The sequence below is a fragment of the Schistocerca gregaria genome, chromosome 5 (genome assembly GCF_023897955.1).
Source record: "Schistocerca gregaria isolate iqSchGreg1 chromosome 5, iqSchGreg1.2, whole genome shotgun sequence".
NCBI lineage: Eukaryota > Metazoa > Arthropoda > Insecta > Orthoptera > Acrididae > Schistocerca > Schistocerca gregaria.
The window spans coordinates 255,474,698-255,494,333 of record NC_064924.1 but is presented as its reverse complement, the minus strand read 5'-3'; the positions used below and the strand labels follow the sequence as shown (position 1 = coordinate 255,494,333).

The window sequence follows — 19,636 nt, the reverse complement described above, 5'->3', positions numbered from 1 at the left end:
GATGATTTGCATGAGACTTATTACATTGTAACTGGCTTATCTTCTTCATTTGGGCTGTGGATAAGAGAGGACTTTTGATCCTTTCTGTCATTGCAATCCCTTGTAAGAAACTAATTTACACTGTCAAAAACATTTACATTGACTGACAAACTGCAATAGTGTTATCCCTGAACAGTGTACATAATGGTAAAATAACAACACAATCTGTCACAGGAGTGTTGTTGTTGATCTACACTTATAAGATACAGACAACTTCATCTTTGGATCTTTCCAATTTTTCATTTTTTTGTTTATTATTTCATAACAATAGCACATGATCTTTAAAGCTGAAGTATGCTATACACCACCACACATTTGTTGTTGCTAATTATGTGTGTATTAATTTAATTATTACTACTTGCTATGTACTAATATTATAAAAAATTTAAAAGTTAACATATGAACTGAAACTTCCTGACAGGCTAAAAATGTGTGCCAGACTAAGACTCAAACTCATTCTGGAAACATCCCCCAGGCTGTGGCTAATCTATGTCTCCACAATATCCTTTCTTCCAGGAGTGCTAGTTCTTTGAGGTTCACAGGAGAGCTTCTGGGAAGTTTAGAAGGTAGGAGATGAGGTACTGGTGGTAGTAAAGCTGTGAGGACAGGTTGTGAGTCAGGCTTGGGTATAGCTCAGTCAATGGAGCACTTGCTCGCAAAAGGCAAAGGTTTGTAGTTTGAGTTTCAGTCTGGCATACAGTTTTAATCTGCCAGGAAGTTTCATATCAGCACACACTCCACTGCAGAGTGAAAATTCTGGAAATGTATAAACTGATGTGTACTATTACAGAACTATGGTTCATCTACAGTTCACCATCTGATATTGTGGTGTTATACTAAATTAAATCTGCCAAGTGCTCCTGTCTGCTCTCAGATGTGAAGGGACTTAAAAAGGCCAAGCTCACACTTAGAATGTTTATGCGATCTTTTATGACAGAAGTTCCTCTGCACATCTATGAAAATTTTACAGTAATGCTACCATTATCCTGGCACTTGACTTGTACCCTGATGGATAATTTAAAATTGCTACACATTCATTGAACTCTGTGAGTAATCAAATCGTATTGTCTAGAACCTTATCTGGAATTAAATCTACATGTATACTCCATATGAAGGTGAACATTCACAATCATAAAGCCAATATAAAATTACATTTGGAATATTTTGTTGAATTTAATGTCGCCCACTGGTTGCCACAAATAAACAAAGTTACTGAATCAAATATCTCTATAACAACAGAAGCCAAAACATCATGCCCACCTTCCTTGATTTGTGGAGTCATCCATGTTTAAAGTCATAAACACTGTAGTATGAGGTGCTATGTCTTCAGTGTACATTTGCTGCAGTTATTTCTGTGCCATATGCTTAAAAAAAAAGGAATATTTTTACTCATCTTATTATACCTCAATTCTGTCATCTGTGACGTTTGTGTGGGTTCTTTTATCTTCAAACAATGGTGCTACAAATAAGTGAATGATACAACAGTGATTTTATATACAGGTGTGTACAAATGAGACCACTGTTTTCAAATAAGCACAAGCAGATAACTATTTACAAGAGGTCAGCTCAGCTCCAATCTCTCTTAATCACACACATCTGCACATGTCTAACCTTTGAAAGACTGATGGTTCATTCGTGAAAACACTACCAGTTGTTTCAATGCTATTGTTAACATTTGCCAATAAACTCTGTTTCTCTCCAGATTTGAAAATATTTATTTTCTTTATTATGCATTTCATTTAAATTTTTGATTTTGTACTTTAACAAACAAGAGACAACAGCACTTTTGTTGCCATGAATTCACCTATCGTAAATGGAATAACATTGACAACACAGTTCAGTGCATTTTCCCTAAATTGTTACATTTCTTTACAGTAGTTACTAAATAATATGTGTCTTCAATTAATCAGTTCTTGAATGCACATATCTAAGATTCAGTTCTGAGAAATATGCTCACCAGAAACTGCTTATAACCTATCTTAGGCTGTTAGCTATTTGGTCTAACAGCATAAAAAATAATGGGGAAGCAAATAAAGAACTCATTTTAATAGTATTTATTCATATCTGTTATAAGCTGTTTTCTTTTATTCCACTGATGGAAACATTATAATTTTTTTCAGTAGGTAGTCACCTCATAAAGGTCAATATGTACAAAAACAATATTATACAACTTCACTACTACTTTTTGTTTCAAACAATGTTTATTATTTTACAGGAATACAGCTGTAAGTTTATCTCTCATGTTTGGTCAGCTCGGAACAGTTATAGGGAACACAGCATTTCCAGTTCTTCTGAGGATGACTTGTTCCACTCCATTTATTATTATAAGCTTCATGACAATGGGTATGTACAAATTTATTTACTACATTTACATGAACTCTAAAAAATGTAACATGAAGAGGTTTACTGTTAAAATACAAAGAGCAGATGTTCCAAGAAGAGTCAGGCAGCATATTACTTTGTTAGAATATTACTTTGGTTAGAATTAGAGGGTAAAAATCGTAGAGGGAGACCAAGAGATGAATACACTAAGCAGATTCAGAAGGATGTAGGTTGCAGTAGGTACTGGGAGATGAAGAAGCTTGCACAGGATAGAGTAGCACGGAGAGCTGCATCAAACCAGTCTCAGGACTGAAGACAACAACAACAACAACAACAACAACAGAGGCTTATCAACAGTAACTCATTCCATACAACAGTCTTGAATGAAATAGGAGAAGGGGGAAATTAAAGTCATATCAGACCTGTTCTTGATCAGATGCCTTCTTCAGAAACACTTTCCTTGCCATAGCCGTTTTATATTTTATATCCTCTCTACCTTGACCATCATCAGTTATTTTGCTCCCCAAGTAGCAAAACTTACCTACTAATTTAAGTGTCTCACTTCCTAATCTTAGTTCCTCAGAATCACCTGATTTAATTCGACTACATTTCATTATTCTCGTTTTGCTTTTGTTGATGTCCATCTTATATCCTCCTTTCAAGATGCTGTCCATTACGTTCAACTGCTCTTCTAGGTCCTTTGCTGTCTCTGACAGAATTGCAATGTCATTGGCAAACCTCATAGTTTTTATTCTTCTCCATTCCTACTCCAAAGTTTTGTTTTGTTTCCTTTACTGCTTGCTCAATATATAGATTGAATAACATTGGGGATAGGCTACAACCCTGTCTCACTCCCTTCTCAACCACTGCTGCCCTTTCATGCCCCTCTACTCTCATAACTGCCATCTGGTCTCTATACAAATTGAAAATAGCCTTTCACTTCCTGTATTTTACCCCTGCCATCTTCAGAATTTTAAAGAGAGTATTCCAGTCAATATTGTCAAAAGCTTTCTCCAAGTCTACAAGTGCTAGAAATGTCAGTTTGCCTTTCCTTAATTTGTCTTCTAAGGTAAGTCGTAGGGTCAATATTGCCTCACGTGTTCCACCATTTCTAAGATCTTCCTTGAGGTCAGCTTCTACCAGTTTTTCAACTCATCTGTAAGGAATATGTGTTAGTATTTTGCAGCCATGAGTTATTAAACTCATTAAACTTTCTTTGGGATTGGAATTATTATATTCTTCTTGAAGTCTGAGGGTATTTCGCGTGTCTCATACATCTCGCTCAACGGATGAAGAGTTTTATCATGGCTGGCTCTCCCAAGGCTATGTGTAGCTCTGATGGAATGTTGTCTACTCCTGGGGCCTTTTATTTTACTTAGAACTTTCAGTCCTCTGTCAAATTTTCGTGCAATCTTGTGTCTCTCATTTCATCTTCATCTACATCCTCTTCCATTTCTATAAGATTGCCCTCAAGTACATCACCCTTATATAGACCCTCTATGTACTCCTTCCTCTATATACTCCTCCAACCTTTGTGCTTTCCTGTCTTTGCTTAGGACTGGTTTTCCATCTGAGATACCTAACATACATTTGCCAGTTACTTTTAAGCATTGTCACTAAAATAAATCAAGCGGTATACCACCAATTTCATAGACATTGTCCATTAATTCCTAGTATCTCATTAAGTAAGTAATGAATTTATAGTAAAAAGATACGATTAAATGTGTGCAAGATATTTTAAGCATGTATGTGTCTCCTGCAATTACTTATGTGTAAGGATTGTCTAATATACATTGTTAGCTGTTAAAATTACAGTGCCATGAAACAGGCATGCAAAAAATATGAAATTGGAATGAAGTGTACTACATCCCAGGATATGCCAATGATAAACATTTTAGAGGATCCATATGAAGTAGGTACGAGTAATACATTTACATTCTTTATACAGGGTGTTCGGAAATTCCTGTTACAATCTTCTAAAACTTGTAGACAGAAGTCAGTACATAATATTCTTAATAGGAATCTGTGCCTCGAACCGTGCCATTTCTGTTGTATGATGGTTTCAATTTAGATGTTTAAGTCATTCACTCCTGCTTGGAAAACTGAATTAGGAATGACACAGTACAATTATTAGGTAACAGTTTTAAAGGAAACATACTGAAACATCCATTTCTCACGTAAGTAAATTTTTTTGTATTAACACTTAAATTTTATATGTTATCATTATTCCAGAACAAAAAGGAACCTAGCATAATGTATGTACAGAACAGTACTGATCCATTACAACAGCGACTCAATGCAGCAACCACCACTGGTGTTACAGACATTGTACCTACGAAGCATGTTCTGGTACATACTTTCCATCATATCTGGTGTCCGTTCAGTTTCTAGTGCAGCAGCCAGAACTCTTGTAACTCAAACTTTGTATACGGGCCCACAAGTAGTAGTCCATAGGAGTTAAAACCAGCAATCACAGCAGCCACGCAGTTGGACTACCTCAGCCTATCCATCTTTCACCACACTGTCTGCTGAGATGTCTCCGAGCCGCATGGAAGAAATGAAGGTAGTGCACCACCATGCTGAAACCACAGCCACATTTCCTGATGGACATTCCATGCCACAGCTTCCAAGAACAGGTCCAAAATATTCTGTCTGATGATCAAGAATGCAGGACCAGTTAGCTTCCTCAAGGAGAAGGGGATGAGTTAAACATCTGAACTGAAACCACGACAATATTAATGAAAAGGAGATGCTGAGTTGCAGATAGGCACACCAAAACGACTGTCAAACAAGTAAGCTTTTGGCCAAAAAGGGCTTCACTGTCCTTCTCAACAACACCAGCTTTTCTGAATTGCATAGATGGGAAGTCTGTCAGCAATATAAACCATGTTCCTGTAACCCTCCTGGTCTCAACTTTTTTTAGTCATTCTTCTTTACCTACATATCCCTTTCCCTGTTCCCATTCCAGCACGATACTCTATTCCACTAACACACCCACAGTCTTTTTACTTCCCTGCTTTTATGGCCCCCATCCTCTGTCTAACCTATTGACTGCACCTAGTTACCCTACCCCCTCCCCATCTCGTCCCTGCATGCTCCCACAAGGAGCAGTTTACCATCCTCCACTGTTACTCTGCTATTTTCCCCCCCACCCCCACCAGCCCAGATTCCTCATTAACCCCACCACTTAGCCTGCTTCTCCCATCAAGCAATGCTATTTGCAGTCTGGCTTTGGCAGCCAGAGACTGTGGTTTGTGTGTGTGTGTGTGTGTGTGTGTGGGGGGGGGGGGGGGGTGCGTGCGTGCGTTGTATAATTCCGATAACGCCATTGACGAAAAGCTTACTTGTTGGACAGTCTTTTTGATGTGCCTATCTGTGACTCGTAATCTAGCTATAATGGTGAGTAGCAACCATCCTTTTCATAATATTGTCATTATCCCATCCTGGATTTTCAATTGTTTAACTGAAGCCATCACAGAATTGAAATGGCGTGTTTCCAGACATGGGTTCCTATTCAAAATATTGTGTACTCACTCTCCTCTACAAGTCGTAGAAGTTTGTAACAGGAGTTTCCTTACAACCTGTATAACAAAATCCTTGATTTTGCTGTGTGTGTTAAATGCTATAAAAGTTTAGGAAAGTTGTATTGACAGCAATAAAACTGGCAAAGAATACATTCATCCTCCATGTAGAAAAAAGACAAAAGCAGTTTGGTCTGTTGTCCAGCCAGAATCAGGAATCAAAGTCAAAAGATTTTGAAACTTAGATTAGAAAATTATATTAACAGCATATCCTGTTCAGAAGTCAATTTGTTTCAGTGAATTCTTTCTAAATGTAATAATATTCAGATGCGAACATGGCAGCTTATCTGAACAACACAAATTACCTTAAAAGATGTGAAAAATGCAATATTGCCTTAAAAAAATTATCTAGGTTGTATGAAATACAGACGTATGTAATCAACAAAAAGACTGCTAAACACGTGAGCTTTTGGCCAAAAGGCCTTCCTATAACTGGAAATCACACAGACATTCATGCAAGCACAACTCGGACTCTGGCCACTGGGGTTGGCCTCGGTGGCCAGAGACAGTGGACCTACATTTGTGAGTTGTGCTTGTGTTGTGACTGTTTGGGTGTTTTCCATGTTAGAATTAATGCGTTTTTCCAAAATTTTTCCGCATTTCAATTATCAGGAGATCAGAATCAAACCAACTTGAGTTTTTAGGTCTAAGCTTTGGGTAGGATTTAAATTCAAAGGTACACAGACTACTTAGTTAACAAATTGAATATTCATATTTACATTGTATATTTTGTTAGGTGCAACAAACATGTACTTCACAAAGAAAGAGCACTGATAAGCTCACTGTAGAGTGCCCATGAACTACAGAAAGATAATCTATCATCGTTACACTGAGTCAGTTATTCGTTGGGTTATTATCTTCTAGGAGTTTCCAACAACCATCACAAGCTATTTGGACCACAAAACCGAATAATTAGGAACATCTGTACCACCAAACAAAGGGTACCATGTTACCCACTGCTATAATGTTTGAAAGTACTATCCATTCCTTCCATTAGTGAAGTCTTCATTTTCTTATATAAAATAATAAAATCACACTTGAAAATTTCTGATTCCATCAAAATTACAGCACTCACCGAACAGAGAATTTTTAACTTCTGAAAGACCATTTAAAACTCTATGCCAAGATATACAAGTATATAGCACTAAAATTTACAATAGCACTAAAATGTACAATACACTAAAACAGAATAAACTCATCATACATCTTGCTTAACTGAAAAGATTGCTCTCTACTCTTCTAGTGGAAGTACATCAGCTGTCTGATGTCGTAGAGTGCCAGGCAACCACCTCCACACACAATCTGTGAGTGCATCCAAGTCACCAGCTCTTTACACTCTGCTGATAACTTGATGAACTATGATCTACACAACCACAAAAAACATAAAAATAGAAACAATGTAGCTCATGCCTCCTGGTATGAGGTGCAGAATAAGGGCCAGTATTTTGGTGTATAGATCATCAACAAGCTCATATCAGAAACACAGAAATTAAATGGGAACCCCATAACTTCAATGTGAAGCCACTTTTCTGTTTTACATGTTAGCATGACAACCATTAAGTTGTGAGTGATGATGAATGGACCCAGACGGAGGGTCTCTGCTAGTTACACCCAATTCTCTATTGCTTAATGAACTCTGCAATCTGATAACACTGCCCAGAGAATGGTCACTACAGTAAAACTCAAATTAAATATAGATAGAGAAATTGGTACTTTCCATGTAGCAAAAATGACAAGCACAAGTAGACCGCTAACACATCATTAGTATCTGGATCCAGAGACATTTCTATACAGCAAAAGAAATCCAAATGATGGAGGCAACAGGAATGATTACAATTCAGTTGGGGGAGATATCCAGGACCTCCAGTATAGGAACCACAATGTGGCAATATTTCTATTCCTAACAAGGGAAGCTCCCCATCGGACCCCCTTCAAATTTAGTGGTAAGAAGGCCCAGTGGATAGCCTGTAAAAAAACTGAACACACATCAAGCATGAAAAGAGGAAGGTGTACTGAACTATGAAAAAGAAGCAAAATCAAAACAGTGAACAGTCCAGTTCTTTTTTCGCAGTTCAGTACACCTCCTTCATATTTTCATGCTTGACCTGTCTTCATTTTTTCATGGGCTATCCACTGGGCCATTTTACCACTAAATCTGAGGAGAATGTGATGGGGAGTTTTCCTTCTAAGTAGTCAGAAGTAGCACGGAGGGTAACTGAAGAGTTGGAGGTGATTTGTGTAGAGACTGAGGACAGAGGCCTCTAAAAGGAAAAAAAGTCAGCAATACAGAAAAAGGAAAGAAGAAGCTGATAGTGTATAAGATGGAGCCAAATAAATATAATATTAGTGCTGTAAAAATATAAATTGGTATTATAATAATGGCAGTTCCCAGGATGGAAACAATAAATGCCCTTTCAGTCTCTGACAGCCTTTTAGGAATTCCTCATCTCATAACCTGGCTTAATATTCTTCCCAAATCCTGTTCCAGAACTCCAACATGACTTCCAGTAGCTCTTTGAAGCATTAGCCCATTTCAGAAACCACCATCTGAATCCATGTCTTGCATCACACCAACAATTCGTCACACACTCTCTTCTTACATGCTTCCACAAATTCAACCCCAGCAGTCTCCCTCATAGTTGACTCATCATGGCTGTTTACAAGATTACCACAGAAAGAGCTTCTGCTTTCTTTCAGCAGCACCTGTAGCCAGTAGCCAGCTGTATCTTTTTGCTACTATGCAACATAACCACCCTTACCATCCTGCTCTTACCAAACCCATTATCTTTTTCTTAATCCTTTTGACCAATCACATTCTGTCCCACAGCAGTATCTCATTTCAACCCCAGATCTACAATCATCTAGTATAAACCTCATAGCACCATTCATAGAGGGTGCCTTCATGATTTGGACACATAGCAGTATTTCTGCTCTTTCATTCTGAAACTTAACACCTACTCCTAAATCCACTTGCACATTATTAACCTGGTTGCATTTCTGCAGTCCTTTGGTAACATGAAAATCCTGATGTCTTGTTCTCTGGAACTGGTAGGATTTGTAACCTAACAGTTCAGTAATTTTCACATCACCATTGAGTTAAATTTGAGATTATCTCACGTTTGGTAATGCCAAAATAAGTTATGATCAGAGTTTTCTGTTGACTTTGGTTACAGTCAAAACAAACAACTCAGACTACTAATTGTACTTGACAGCCTTTAAACAGTGACAACATCCTTAATGCACATTTCAATAACAAATTTAGCACATGTATCTGCAAACAATTGAGCTCCATAAACCACAACTTAAAAGAAGATTGTCAATTATTAATGTACTACAGAGAGAGGCACTGAAATTTTGCTAACATGTTTTTACATTGATATGTTACTATGTTGATGACTAAAGACATACTGCTCAAAAAAGTTCATAAACACATTTACATTTAATGATTATAGCACTTATATCTTTACATGTTAGGAAACTTTTGCACTCAGCTGTTTACGGGCAACAGCTACACTGAGACTCAAAGACCTATTGTCTGGTGGTTGTACTTGTATGAGTGAATTCTATATATACATATTGCTTTACAATGAGATAAACATTCAAATTACTGGTGACCGATCTATAATGAACCAAGTAACAATTTGGTTTAACTATGTATTACATAACTGCAAAGTTAACAATGTTGAATGGACTACTTTGTCAATAACATATGTATGTCAAAGGAAAATTACCAAGTTTTGTGTAAATTTCATAGGTTTTTAATTTTTCGAATTTACTCAGTTAATCAATTAGCACATTGTTCTGATCAACAAAGGTATTTTCTGGGTCAAATTAAGGCAACAAAATTGTAACATTAATTCACGAAATTAAGCTTGCTTAAAAGTCAAAATAATGGAAGTATCTCCTGGATGGAGGAAACTTCAGTTATGAATAACTTTTCAAAAAAAGTAAGATGTTTAATGGAAGAAGGAAAATCAGGTCTTTCAAGTTAGTTATGTCCTTTTGGAATTAATCATTAGTTTGTGACATTTTTACACTCACATGATAATATTATGAAAAGGATAGACTGCTACTCACCATATGGCACAGACACTGAGTTGTAGATAGGCACAACAAAAAGTGTCAAACACATAAGCTTTAGGCCAAAGGCCTTCTTCCAGATTAGACAAAGCTTACTTGGTTGAGTCTTTTTGTCGTGTCGATCTGTGACTTAACATCTCTGCCATATGGTGTGCAGCAAACTATCCTTTTCATAATATTTTCATTATTCTATGCTGGATTATCCATTGTTGGATTTTACAATCACTATATTCAAATGTAGTAAATTACATCTTTCTCTTAAAATAAAATGCTTTATGATAAACCAAACACAGCACTGGAATTAGTGTAGCCCAGATAATCTGGTAAATAATTAAACTTAAAAAAAATATTACCTAGATAAGAATTTTGATATTTTAACTAAAAGTGGTATAGTTATAACAATAATGGAAATTCCTAGGTGGAACAATACATAAAATAACAGAAAGGCAACCACAACCCTATAGCAGACTGGTGTACAGCACACAGACACACGTAGCAGAATATAGTATTAACTAACTTTCAAGCTCTGGCTCCTCTTCTAGCAGGGAGTATACACATTTTCATACACAACCACCCAAATGCACACTATTGTGTGCCATAGAGGTGAAGTGAGTGTGGGGGGAGAGAGGGGGGGGGGGAGAGAGAGAGAGAGAGAGAGAGAGAGAGAGAGAGAGAGAGAGAAGGGGAGAGGGAGAGGGGAGGAGAGAGGGGTGGAGAGGAGATGATCTGGACAGGAAAGGAGTGACATAGACAGAAGAGAGAAGGAAAGAGGTAAGGTGAGGCAGTGGGTAACAGGTCAGCAGAGGTTCACAACAGGGGGAATGCGACAGGGCAGCATATGCTGGCACATCAATTCCACCAGAGTAGTTCAGAGAAACTAGTGCTGGAAGGGAGCATGTAAATCGCATGTCTCGTGAAGCAGCTGTTGAATTCCTCTGTTGTGCTGTGCAGCATGTTTGGTAAGTGGGTAGTCAAGTTTGCAGTTTTCCATAGTTTTGCAGTGGCCATACCTGCAAGTAGACAGTTGGTTATCTGCCATGCCTACATAGAATGCTGCACAGTAGTTGCAGCATAGCTGATATACAACATGGTCACTTTCACATGTGGCCCTAAGTGGAAATTCCTGTGAATGTACTTCAATATGGCATATGGGACAAGTCTTGCAATTGGGTCATCCATGAGGGAAAGACCCATGGCATGCAAGATTGGAACAGGAACAGATAAGGATATTGTGTAGGTTGGGTGGGTGGCAGAACACTACTTTGGGTGAATACAGATAGGATGACCCTTGTCTAAGGGCATGACAAGAGGTAGTCAAAGCCCTGGTGAAAGATGTGATTTAGTTTTCCAAGGGCACCATGACACTAGACTGCTGGTCAGCAGCTGGTTAACAGGTTTATAGCTGTCAGAGGAGATGGTACAGGAGAAGTGCTTATGGATGAGATGGATAGGATATTGTCCATCAATAAAGGCTCTCATGAGGTTATTGGTATATTTTGACACTCCTGCTTTCCACTGCAGATACAGCTTCATGTGGTGAGGCAATACGGAAGACTTTTTGGCCACCCGGAGTGGCCGTGCGGTTCTAGGCACTGCAGTCTGGAGCCGAGCAACCGCTACGGTCGCAGGTTCGAATCCTGCCTCGGGCATGGATGTGTAAGATGTCCTTAGGTTAGTTAGGTTTAATTAGTTCTAAGTTCTAGGCGACTGATGACCTCACAAGTTAAGTCGCATAGTGCTCAGAGCCATTTGAACCATTTGAAGACTTTTTGGCATGGAACAGGTGACAGCAGTCAAACGGAGGTGCTGTTGATGGTTGGTGCACTTGATATGAACTGATTTATTTACGGAGCCATCTACGAACATGGATCATTGAGTTGAGAAGGACCAGGTAACATGAATTTTGGAGTAGATGTCAATGCTATGGAGGAAAGAACGAAGATGGAAGAACTAAGTACAGATGAAGAAAATGTCATCAATTAATCTTAACCAGAAAATGGATTTTAGGTATTAATTGGATAGAAAGGATTCCTTCTTGTGAGTGAAACATAAAGAAGAAACAATAGTTAACGAGTAGAATTATATGAGAGGGAGTTATTCCACTTAACTACATTTCATGCTTCATTTGACCCACCTCAATTCAGTGAGCTACTTATTATATGCTGCTCTCACACTCTCAGATAGCCCCATAAAAGCCTGTGTTTATATCAAATACAGCTATCAACAGTACTACATTGTGACAGTCACCTATTTCACATTAAAATGTTGGTCCTCTTTATCCTTGGTATCTGCATCTGCAATCGAAAGCAGAAGTTACTTAACTATGATGATAACCTTGCCAGAACCTTTAAAGACAGTCATATTCTGCCCAATTAGTACAGAATGAGATTCTTCATGCCAATTCTTATGGCAGAACTAAATTGTTGCCATTATTAATCAATCACCAAGCAGTTCTCTTTTTACGTACCAATATCATGCAGGTGTCGAATACCTCAACCAAATCCATCATCAGAGCTTTGACTATGTCTTCTTGTACTCTGAGGTCAGGAGATTTTTTTCCCATAATCCTCCCCTCATCATCCAAAGTAATATTTTGTTACCCACCCATCTACACTATGTGCTAGCCCATCCAAATGTTAAACCTATCCCAAACCTACGCCATACAGGTCAGCCCCTCTGTGGAAACCCGGCATGTTATATTATTCCACCAGTGTGCAATTACTATGCAACATTATATCCAATGATGCCAACTAACCAGCTGTCTACCCACATTAAAGGCCACAGCCAAACAGTGGCTAGCTGTGAACTTGACTTGATTGTGTAGCTGCTGAATGTGGGATGCCACTGTACCAGTGACTTACATAGCTGGTTAAGTACTTATGACATTTGGATACTCCTGCCCAGAACCTGAATTACACAGGCAGGAATTGTCCCTCTAGCACACTCTCAATTCTCACCATCCCCCTGGTTTAAACTTGTGATAGTCTCAATGCCACACCCTTACCCTTGCCCTCATTTTCCCTCTCATGGGAGGTTGAGCAAAGGATGTAAACAACAAGAACAAGATACATGGCTTGGTTTGCAGCAAACAATCCTTTTTTTCCACAGTAAGCTCCTATTTGTCAATCTGTCAGACATTGTGGGGAAGGCTATAAACGGCACACATTGTGGAGTAAGAATTATAGAAACTGTTTGTTCAGGGGAAAGTTCTCTCTGATTACTATGTGGTTGCCATGCCAATATAAAATGCTGAGCAGTGATTCAAAGTCTGCTACTATGTGATGTGTGTTATCTCTGAAGCTGTTCTGCCCTTGATCAAGTCTTACCAGCAACAGGATTGGAGATGTGGTAGATGAATGCACAGAGCAAAACTGACAACAATCATTTACAGGAATATAAACTGTATGCCAAGGAAATGGATTGAGAGAGAGAGAGAGAGAGGTTGGGTTCTGATCAGAATGGCAAGATGGCCAAAACCTATTCTGTATTGTGTGGGGAGAATATTTGGTAGAATCAGTTTCCTTTCAGCCCATAATCATGACCCTGAACAGCAACGTTGCTTGATGCATTTCAGGTCAGGATAGTGGTGCATAACAAGAAGTATGCTCCTCAGATGGTCTGTTTAGTAAAAGATATATTTTCTGGTGTGAATTTTCCATTTACTTCCAATATATCAAATCTGTTTTGGTGCTGTACATTGAACTACATGACAAAAGTGTGGTTCTATTCCTTTTACTGTCAGTATGCGAGTGAAATGTTGTTACATTATTGAAGGACTTATGGGACTCTCACACTTCATTTAGGAGCTGATCTCTGATGTCTGTATTTTATAAAACTGTCCAGTCAATTATTACTATAAACTAAAAGCCCCTGGAACAACCAGAACAGTCATTTAACAAAGAAGTCTATGGATTAATTAGTCTACCAAAATGTTAGCTCACACATTTTCTATAAACCACTCTGACATGCAGTTGCTGAAAGGAATGGCTTTCTATTCAACATATGATAGCACATTTTCTGCAAACCAACAATACTGCGACACAATATTGTCTGAGTGAACAATGTTCTGATACGAGACAGTATATATATGGAGTTTGAAATGCAAAATAATTTCAGTAAATCCATCTTTTTCCTCCCCTCACATACTTGGTACTACCATATCAGCATTTGTTTAGAGTATTTGTTACGAGCTCCTCTTCCTCAATGCCAATGTACTCTTACCACCTTGTTTCCTGCTGTCCAGTTTACTTTGTCTGTACTGATCACCCTTCTTAAATATTGACATGCACAGCTGGTTATGCTCTTTGGTGCTCCACATTCCAAGCAAATATGCATGGTTAAGAGCTATTCTTCTTATAACCAATCTTGCTTTTTCAGTGAACGCTGGTATGACTATGTTCCTGCCAGAAACAGTCAGTGCATCATAGACGTCAACATAATTCAGAAACAAGCAGTGTAAAATTAAAATCAAATGTTTCAGTAAGTGGATGAAAATATAGATTACTTGTGTGGATGAGGCTGAATACATCAAGTAATGCTTGCATGAATAAAACTGAGCTGAGGCTCACACTTCAAAAATGTTTTGAGACACTGAAAAACTACCTCTACTCTAGTAGCAGTTGAAATTTGTGCTCCTGTGTAGTGTGTTTTCTCGCGTGATTACTAAGTTGTCATCAGTGTTACGATTAGCTCAAGCAAATGAGGTGTTGTGACTGGAAGACATAGGATGCATTTTCACAGTACTTAAGCGGCAATGTGCCCAGGTTATCATTGTTTGTTTATGAAGAGTGAAATTCTAGTCAATAATACATAGACATACACTACTAATTATGTTGAATGAATAATAAAATCAAAATATCAATAGGTTTATTTATATTAAGTACTTTTGTACAGATCAACTACAGGTTTTGCTATATTTTTTCAAAGTGTATTGAGACGACATGAATAAATGATGGTATCTTAATAGCAGGACGTTTGAATCCATACTATGTATTATACAGAAATAAGTACAGGTGTCTCACACATTGAATAACATTAAAAAAACAACTTATGTTATGTAATTATATGATAGCTAAAAGACTATGTTAAATTAACTTAAGTTAAAAATGGGGAAGCTTATGTAAAAAAGCAACTCTGGGACAAAAAAGGCACACTGTATCAGAATCATTTGAGAAAGTAGGAATTTCTGTTACCAAGCCCAGTATCAGTTGAGTAAAGCTGCTGGCACAGAAGAATTGTAATGATTGTCTACTGTCGATACATTTACTTTCTCCTGTTTTTTACCTAGTTTCAAACAAAATATAGTAAAGAAGTTTAAACCATCAGACAGTACAAATGGATTTTAGTTTAAGGGACAACCTTGCCTGTAATGAGCCTAACTGTATTAAATTTTTGGGTGGACATTTAAATGATAAATTATTGTGGAAGATAAATGTAAAATATATTAGTATCACACCATTCAGAGTGATTTATTTTCCGAAGTATCTTATAAACTATGTACCTGAACTTAACTGATGTTACTTTATTAAATTATTCACCTGAACTTAACTGATCTTACTTTACACTTTTTAGAGCATTATGTTCTGTGGGGCAATGCCAGTTGTGTGATGTCTTGTTATTTTAGAGATCCATTAGAGTAATTGACAGGTCTCCATATAAAACACATTGTAAACATTTGTATTCTGAACAAAAAATTATTACTACAATACATTTTTATAGCTGGTCTGTTTTAATTTGCATGCAGTAGTTCTTAAAAATAAAAAGTTGAGAAAACATCCCGTGTTGCAATAGAAATAGCAATAGGTACTTTTATACATAATGCTATACATTGTCAAAATCAGTTAATAGCTACGAGCTAATGGGCCATAAATAAGTTAATAAACGTCCACTGTTTGTACAAGATCTTCCTGAACAAGAATTTAAACAAACATTATGTGACTGGTTAGGTGCTGTCCCATTTTATGACTTTGAAGAGTTTACTAATTGTTACATCATTAAATGACTTACTGTGCTTTTGTACATAGTTATTACTGTAATTATAATAGAACATGTTTTATATTAAGTATTGTTGTAAAGCCCTAATGATGACAAAGTTGTCATTATATCACAACAGATATTACAATTTATCATCTGTTAATAAAACATCTGCATTCAGTAACAATAGAACTTAACTACCCAGTAGAAAAGTTGGAAATCATACACAGAAAAAACATTTGATGGTATTACAATTCCAAAGTCACAATAATGATTGACTGGTGAGTGAGAACATGAATAGGTCTAATATTAACAGACAGTTGCAGCACTCCAGGCAAGGTAAATGGATCAGTACGATTCAGAAAGGTCATTGTATCCTCAGTATATTAGAGCTTGACACTGAGTCAGAGCCAGAATGCATGCTTATCATATACTTGTTAAATAAGGACCAGATAAGAGAAATAGCAAACAAATGTGTTAAATGTGCTCAATAAAGTTTGATAAATATAGTGGAAATCAGAGGGTACCTCATGAAAGAGATCAAAGATGATACCTCAAAAGCAGTGGGTACCTTGAGAGAATGTTTGAGTGTAATAAAACTGAATGTGAGCATGGAAAACACTAAAAATAAAGACATAATGATCTCGAAAAATGAAGTTAGTGACTCTCAATCAGATGGAGAGGATTCCAGCACTGCAGGGCAAGTGGCACCATATGTTAACTCAATAAAAGAAACTGAGAGCTGCAACCATCACATACCAATACCTAGCAGGACAATCTATAACTATGAAAACCAGTGGCTCGACCACAACTCAATATTAGAGGCAAAAATTACATGTCTCATGGTGGAGAATTTCACAAACAAAATAAATATTTTGATAAAGGAATAATCTGAAAATACAATATAATAGGGGTCGAAACCACAGCAAAGACCCAACAACATGGATAGTCAAACAGAAAATGTGTTTCACTTGAAAGAAGATGAAATGCTTTCAGGAGATATGACACAAGATCAAGAAATGCAAATGAATGTAAATGAAGAACAAGGGACTGAAGTTGTCTGTAGAAGAGAGAGGCAACCAGCTAAGCAACATGAAAACATTGACTGGCACTGGACCATGATACGCAAATCTGTGAACTGCAGGTAAGGCTCTACATAGGACAGCTGAAACCTGAGACAACACCAAGATCGATAAAACAACTTCCCCATAAGAAGGGAATCAAAGAGGATGTGAAATGTGAAGAATTGGTAAAAAAAAACGCTAATACAAAGTCCTTTTAAAGTAGGCTTCCCCTTTCACAATTTAGATTCAGCAAATAAAGCTGAATTCTGGCCAACAGGAATCACTGTCAGACACTTTTGCTTTCCCTGTCTTTCCAAGAAAATGGAGGGGTGACTTTTCAATAAGACACAAGGAACTGACTGACTGATTAATTGAGAGGGAGTTATGGAACCAAACAGCGAGGTCATCAGTCCTGCAAGACACAAGGAACGTCACCCAAAAATTACAAAGAAGTACGAGTAGTAGGAATCTTAAAGATCATTCCATGGAATACAGGTCTAAAAAGGGCAATGAACATGACTCAAAGAGACTTTCTACAGGGATATAACAAAGCAATCCTAACAGAAACATTTTTAACCAAAAACTGGCAACACCTGCAATTTTACTGCACTCACATACAAGCAAAACAAGGTGACAGAGGAAGACCCACAGGAAGAATAACTGTCCTCATAAAGCCGGAACTAACACCGATAACCACAACTATTAAACAGGAATATGCACTCCTGGCAGAAACAAAACACGTTATAACTATCAGCATACTTCCAGCCAAACAAAACAGCCATTGAAATAAAAAAGGTAAAATAGGACAGCTGACCACTCAGAGAAAACATGATAAACCACTCATTACTGCCAGAGGTATAAAAAAAACTATGAAGTAAAAATAATAATGGAAAAGTTGCAGAAGACTTATCCTAGGAAACAGTCCCAACAGACCTAATCACAGTGTGACAATTATTGAACTATATGAAATAAAATTGTCATACCTTCTTAACAGTTTGCATTAGGACATTAAAAGTGCATTCTAGGCCACAGAGCACGATGGGAATTAGTATGTGCACGCACATGCACCTTGTTGTCGGCCACTTGCATGTGAAAAAAAATTGGTACAGGACATTTGGGGGACTGAGACTCTGCATTTCATGATTGAGAAGTCTCTTCACCCTCAGTGGGTCACTGTGTGGTATGCAGTGTCCAGTAATGGAAAATCAGTGCGATATTCCTTGATGGCAAGGGGACTACCGAATGGTACATGGAGGTGTTGGAAAATGATTTCATCCCCATTATCCAAGGTGACCCTGATTTCTACAAGATGTGGTTCACGCAAGATGGAACTCAACCCCATCTAAGCAGGAGAGTGTTTGAGTCCTGGAAGAGCACTCTGGGGACCAAATTCTGGCTCGGGGGTACCCAGAGTTCACAGGTGTAGGCCTCGGTTGGCCGCCATATTCTCCGGATCTGAACACATGTTGTGGGGCTATTTTAAAGACAGGGTATACAGCAATAACCCCAAAACCACTGCCAAACTGAAAAGACCCATTCAGGAGGTCATCGACAGTGTAGATGTTCATAAACTTCAGCGGGTCAAGCAGAATTTCACTATTTGTGTGTAGCACATCATTGTCTGGGATGGCAGGCTTATCGAACATGTCACATCCTAAATCCGAATATCTATAGTGATGTTTACATGTTGAATAAAATGTGTGCACACTGTAGTATGTAACTAATTTAAGTTTTTATCATATAGTTCAATAATTGTCACCCAGTACCGTTCCCAAAATGGTGAAAGCACAATAGACATTGCATTCATTGGAGGACCAGCCATGTGCAATATAACACCTCTATGTATTGAAACGCCGGCCGCGGTGGTCTCGCGGTTCTAGGCGCGCGGTCCGGAATTGTGCGACTGCTACGGTCGCAGGTTCGAATCCTGCCTCGGGCATGGATGTGTGTGATGTCCTTAGGTTAGTTAGGTTTAAGTAGTTCTAAGTTCTAGGGGACTGATGACCACAGCAGTTGAGTCCCATAGTACTCAGAGCCATTTGAACCTTTTTTTTTTTTTTTGTATTGCAAACCACACACCACTCTGTAAACATATCACTATGGAAATACGAATTCAAGGAGAGTGGCAAAAAGCAATAGAAAAGGAGGAACAAGCACTTTTGAGAACAATGAGCATCAGGAACATGGAAGCAAAATCAGACGATATAAAACAAATTGAAATGCTAAGAGACAAAGTGCGACTAGAGAAAGCGACAGAGGTGTTAGGGGAATTACTAAGACAAGTCACCAATCCTAGGAACAAAATAATTTGATACTGCATGTTGCAGGCTAAGAAAACATGTACTAGAAATCTTACACCAACAAAAACGGTGCACAGAGAACCGTACACTCCTCAGGACTTATGCTGAAAAATGATATATCCATAAAAAAACTCTAAAAGCAAAGAACATCCTGGGAATGAGAAGAAAAGAAATTAGTGGAGGGGCCATAAGAGACCAATATATTGCATCACACCCCAGAAAATGAGCAAAAACACATACACCAGCACGAAAGGGAAGGAGATGCACTTCAAAAACA

The 19,636-nt window shown here is 37.9% G+C and overlaps 1 protein-coding gene across 1 annotated transcript in view; it reads left to right on the top strand.

Annotated features, from left to right (window-relative positions):
* Positions 1-15,988, top strand: part of LOC126273309 (synaptic vesicle glycoprotein 2B-like) — a 124,550-nt gene extending 108,562 nt beyond the window's left edge. Inside the window, exons 11-12 of the mRNA XM_049976852.1 lie at positions 2,255-2,382; positions 14,400-15,988. Of these exons, the coding sequence (XP_049832809.1) occupies positions 2,255-2,382; positions 14,400-14,449 (178 nt within the window). The 3' untranslated portion in view covers positions 14,450-15,988. The remainder of the gene's footprint in view (positions 1-2,254; positions 2,383-14,399) is intronic.
* The last annotated feature ends 3,648 nt before the right edge of the window (positions 15,989-19,636 follow it).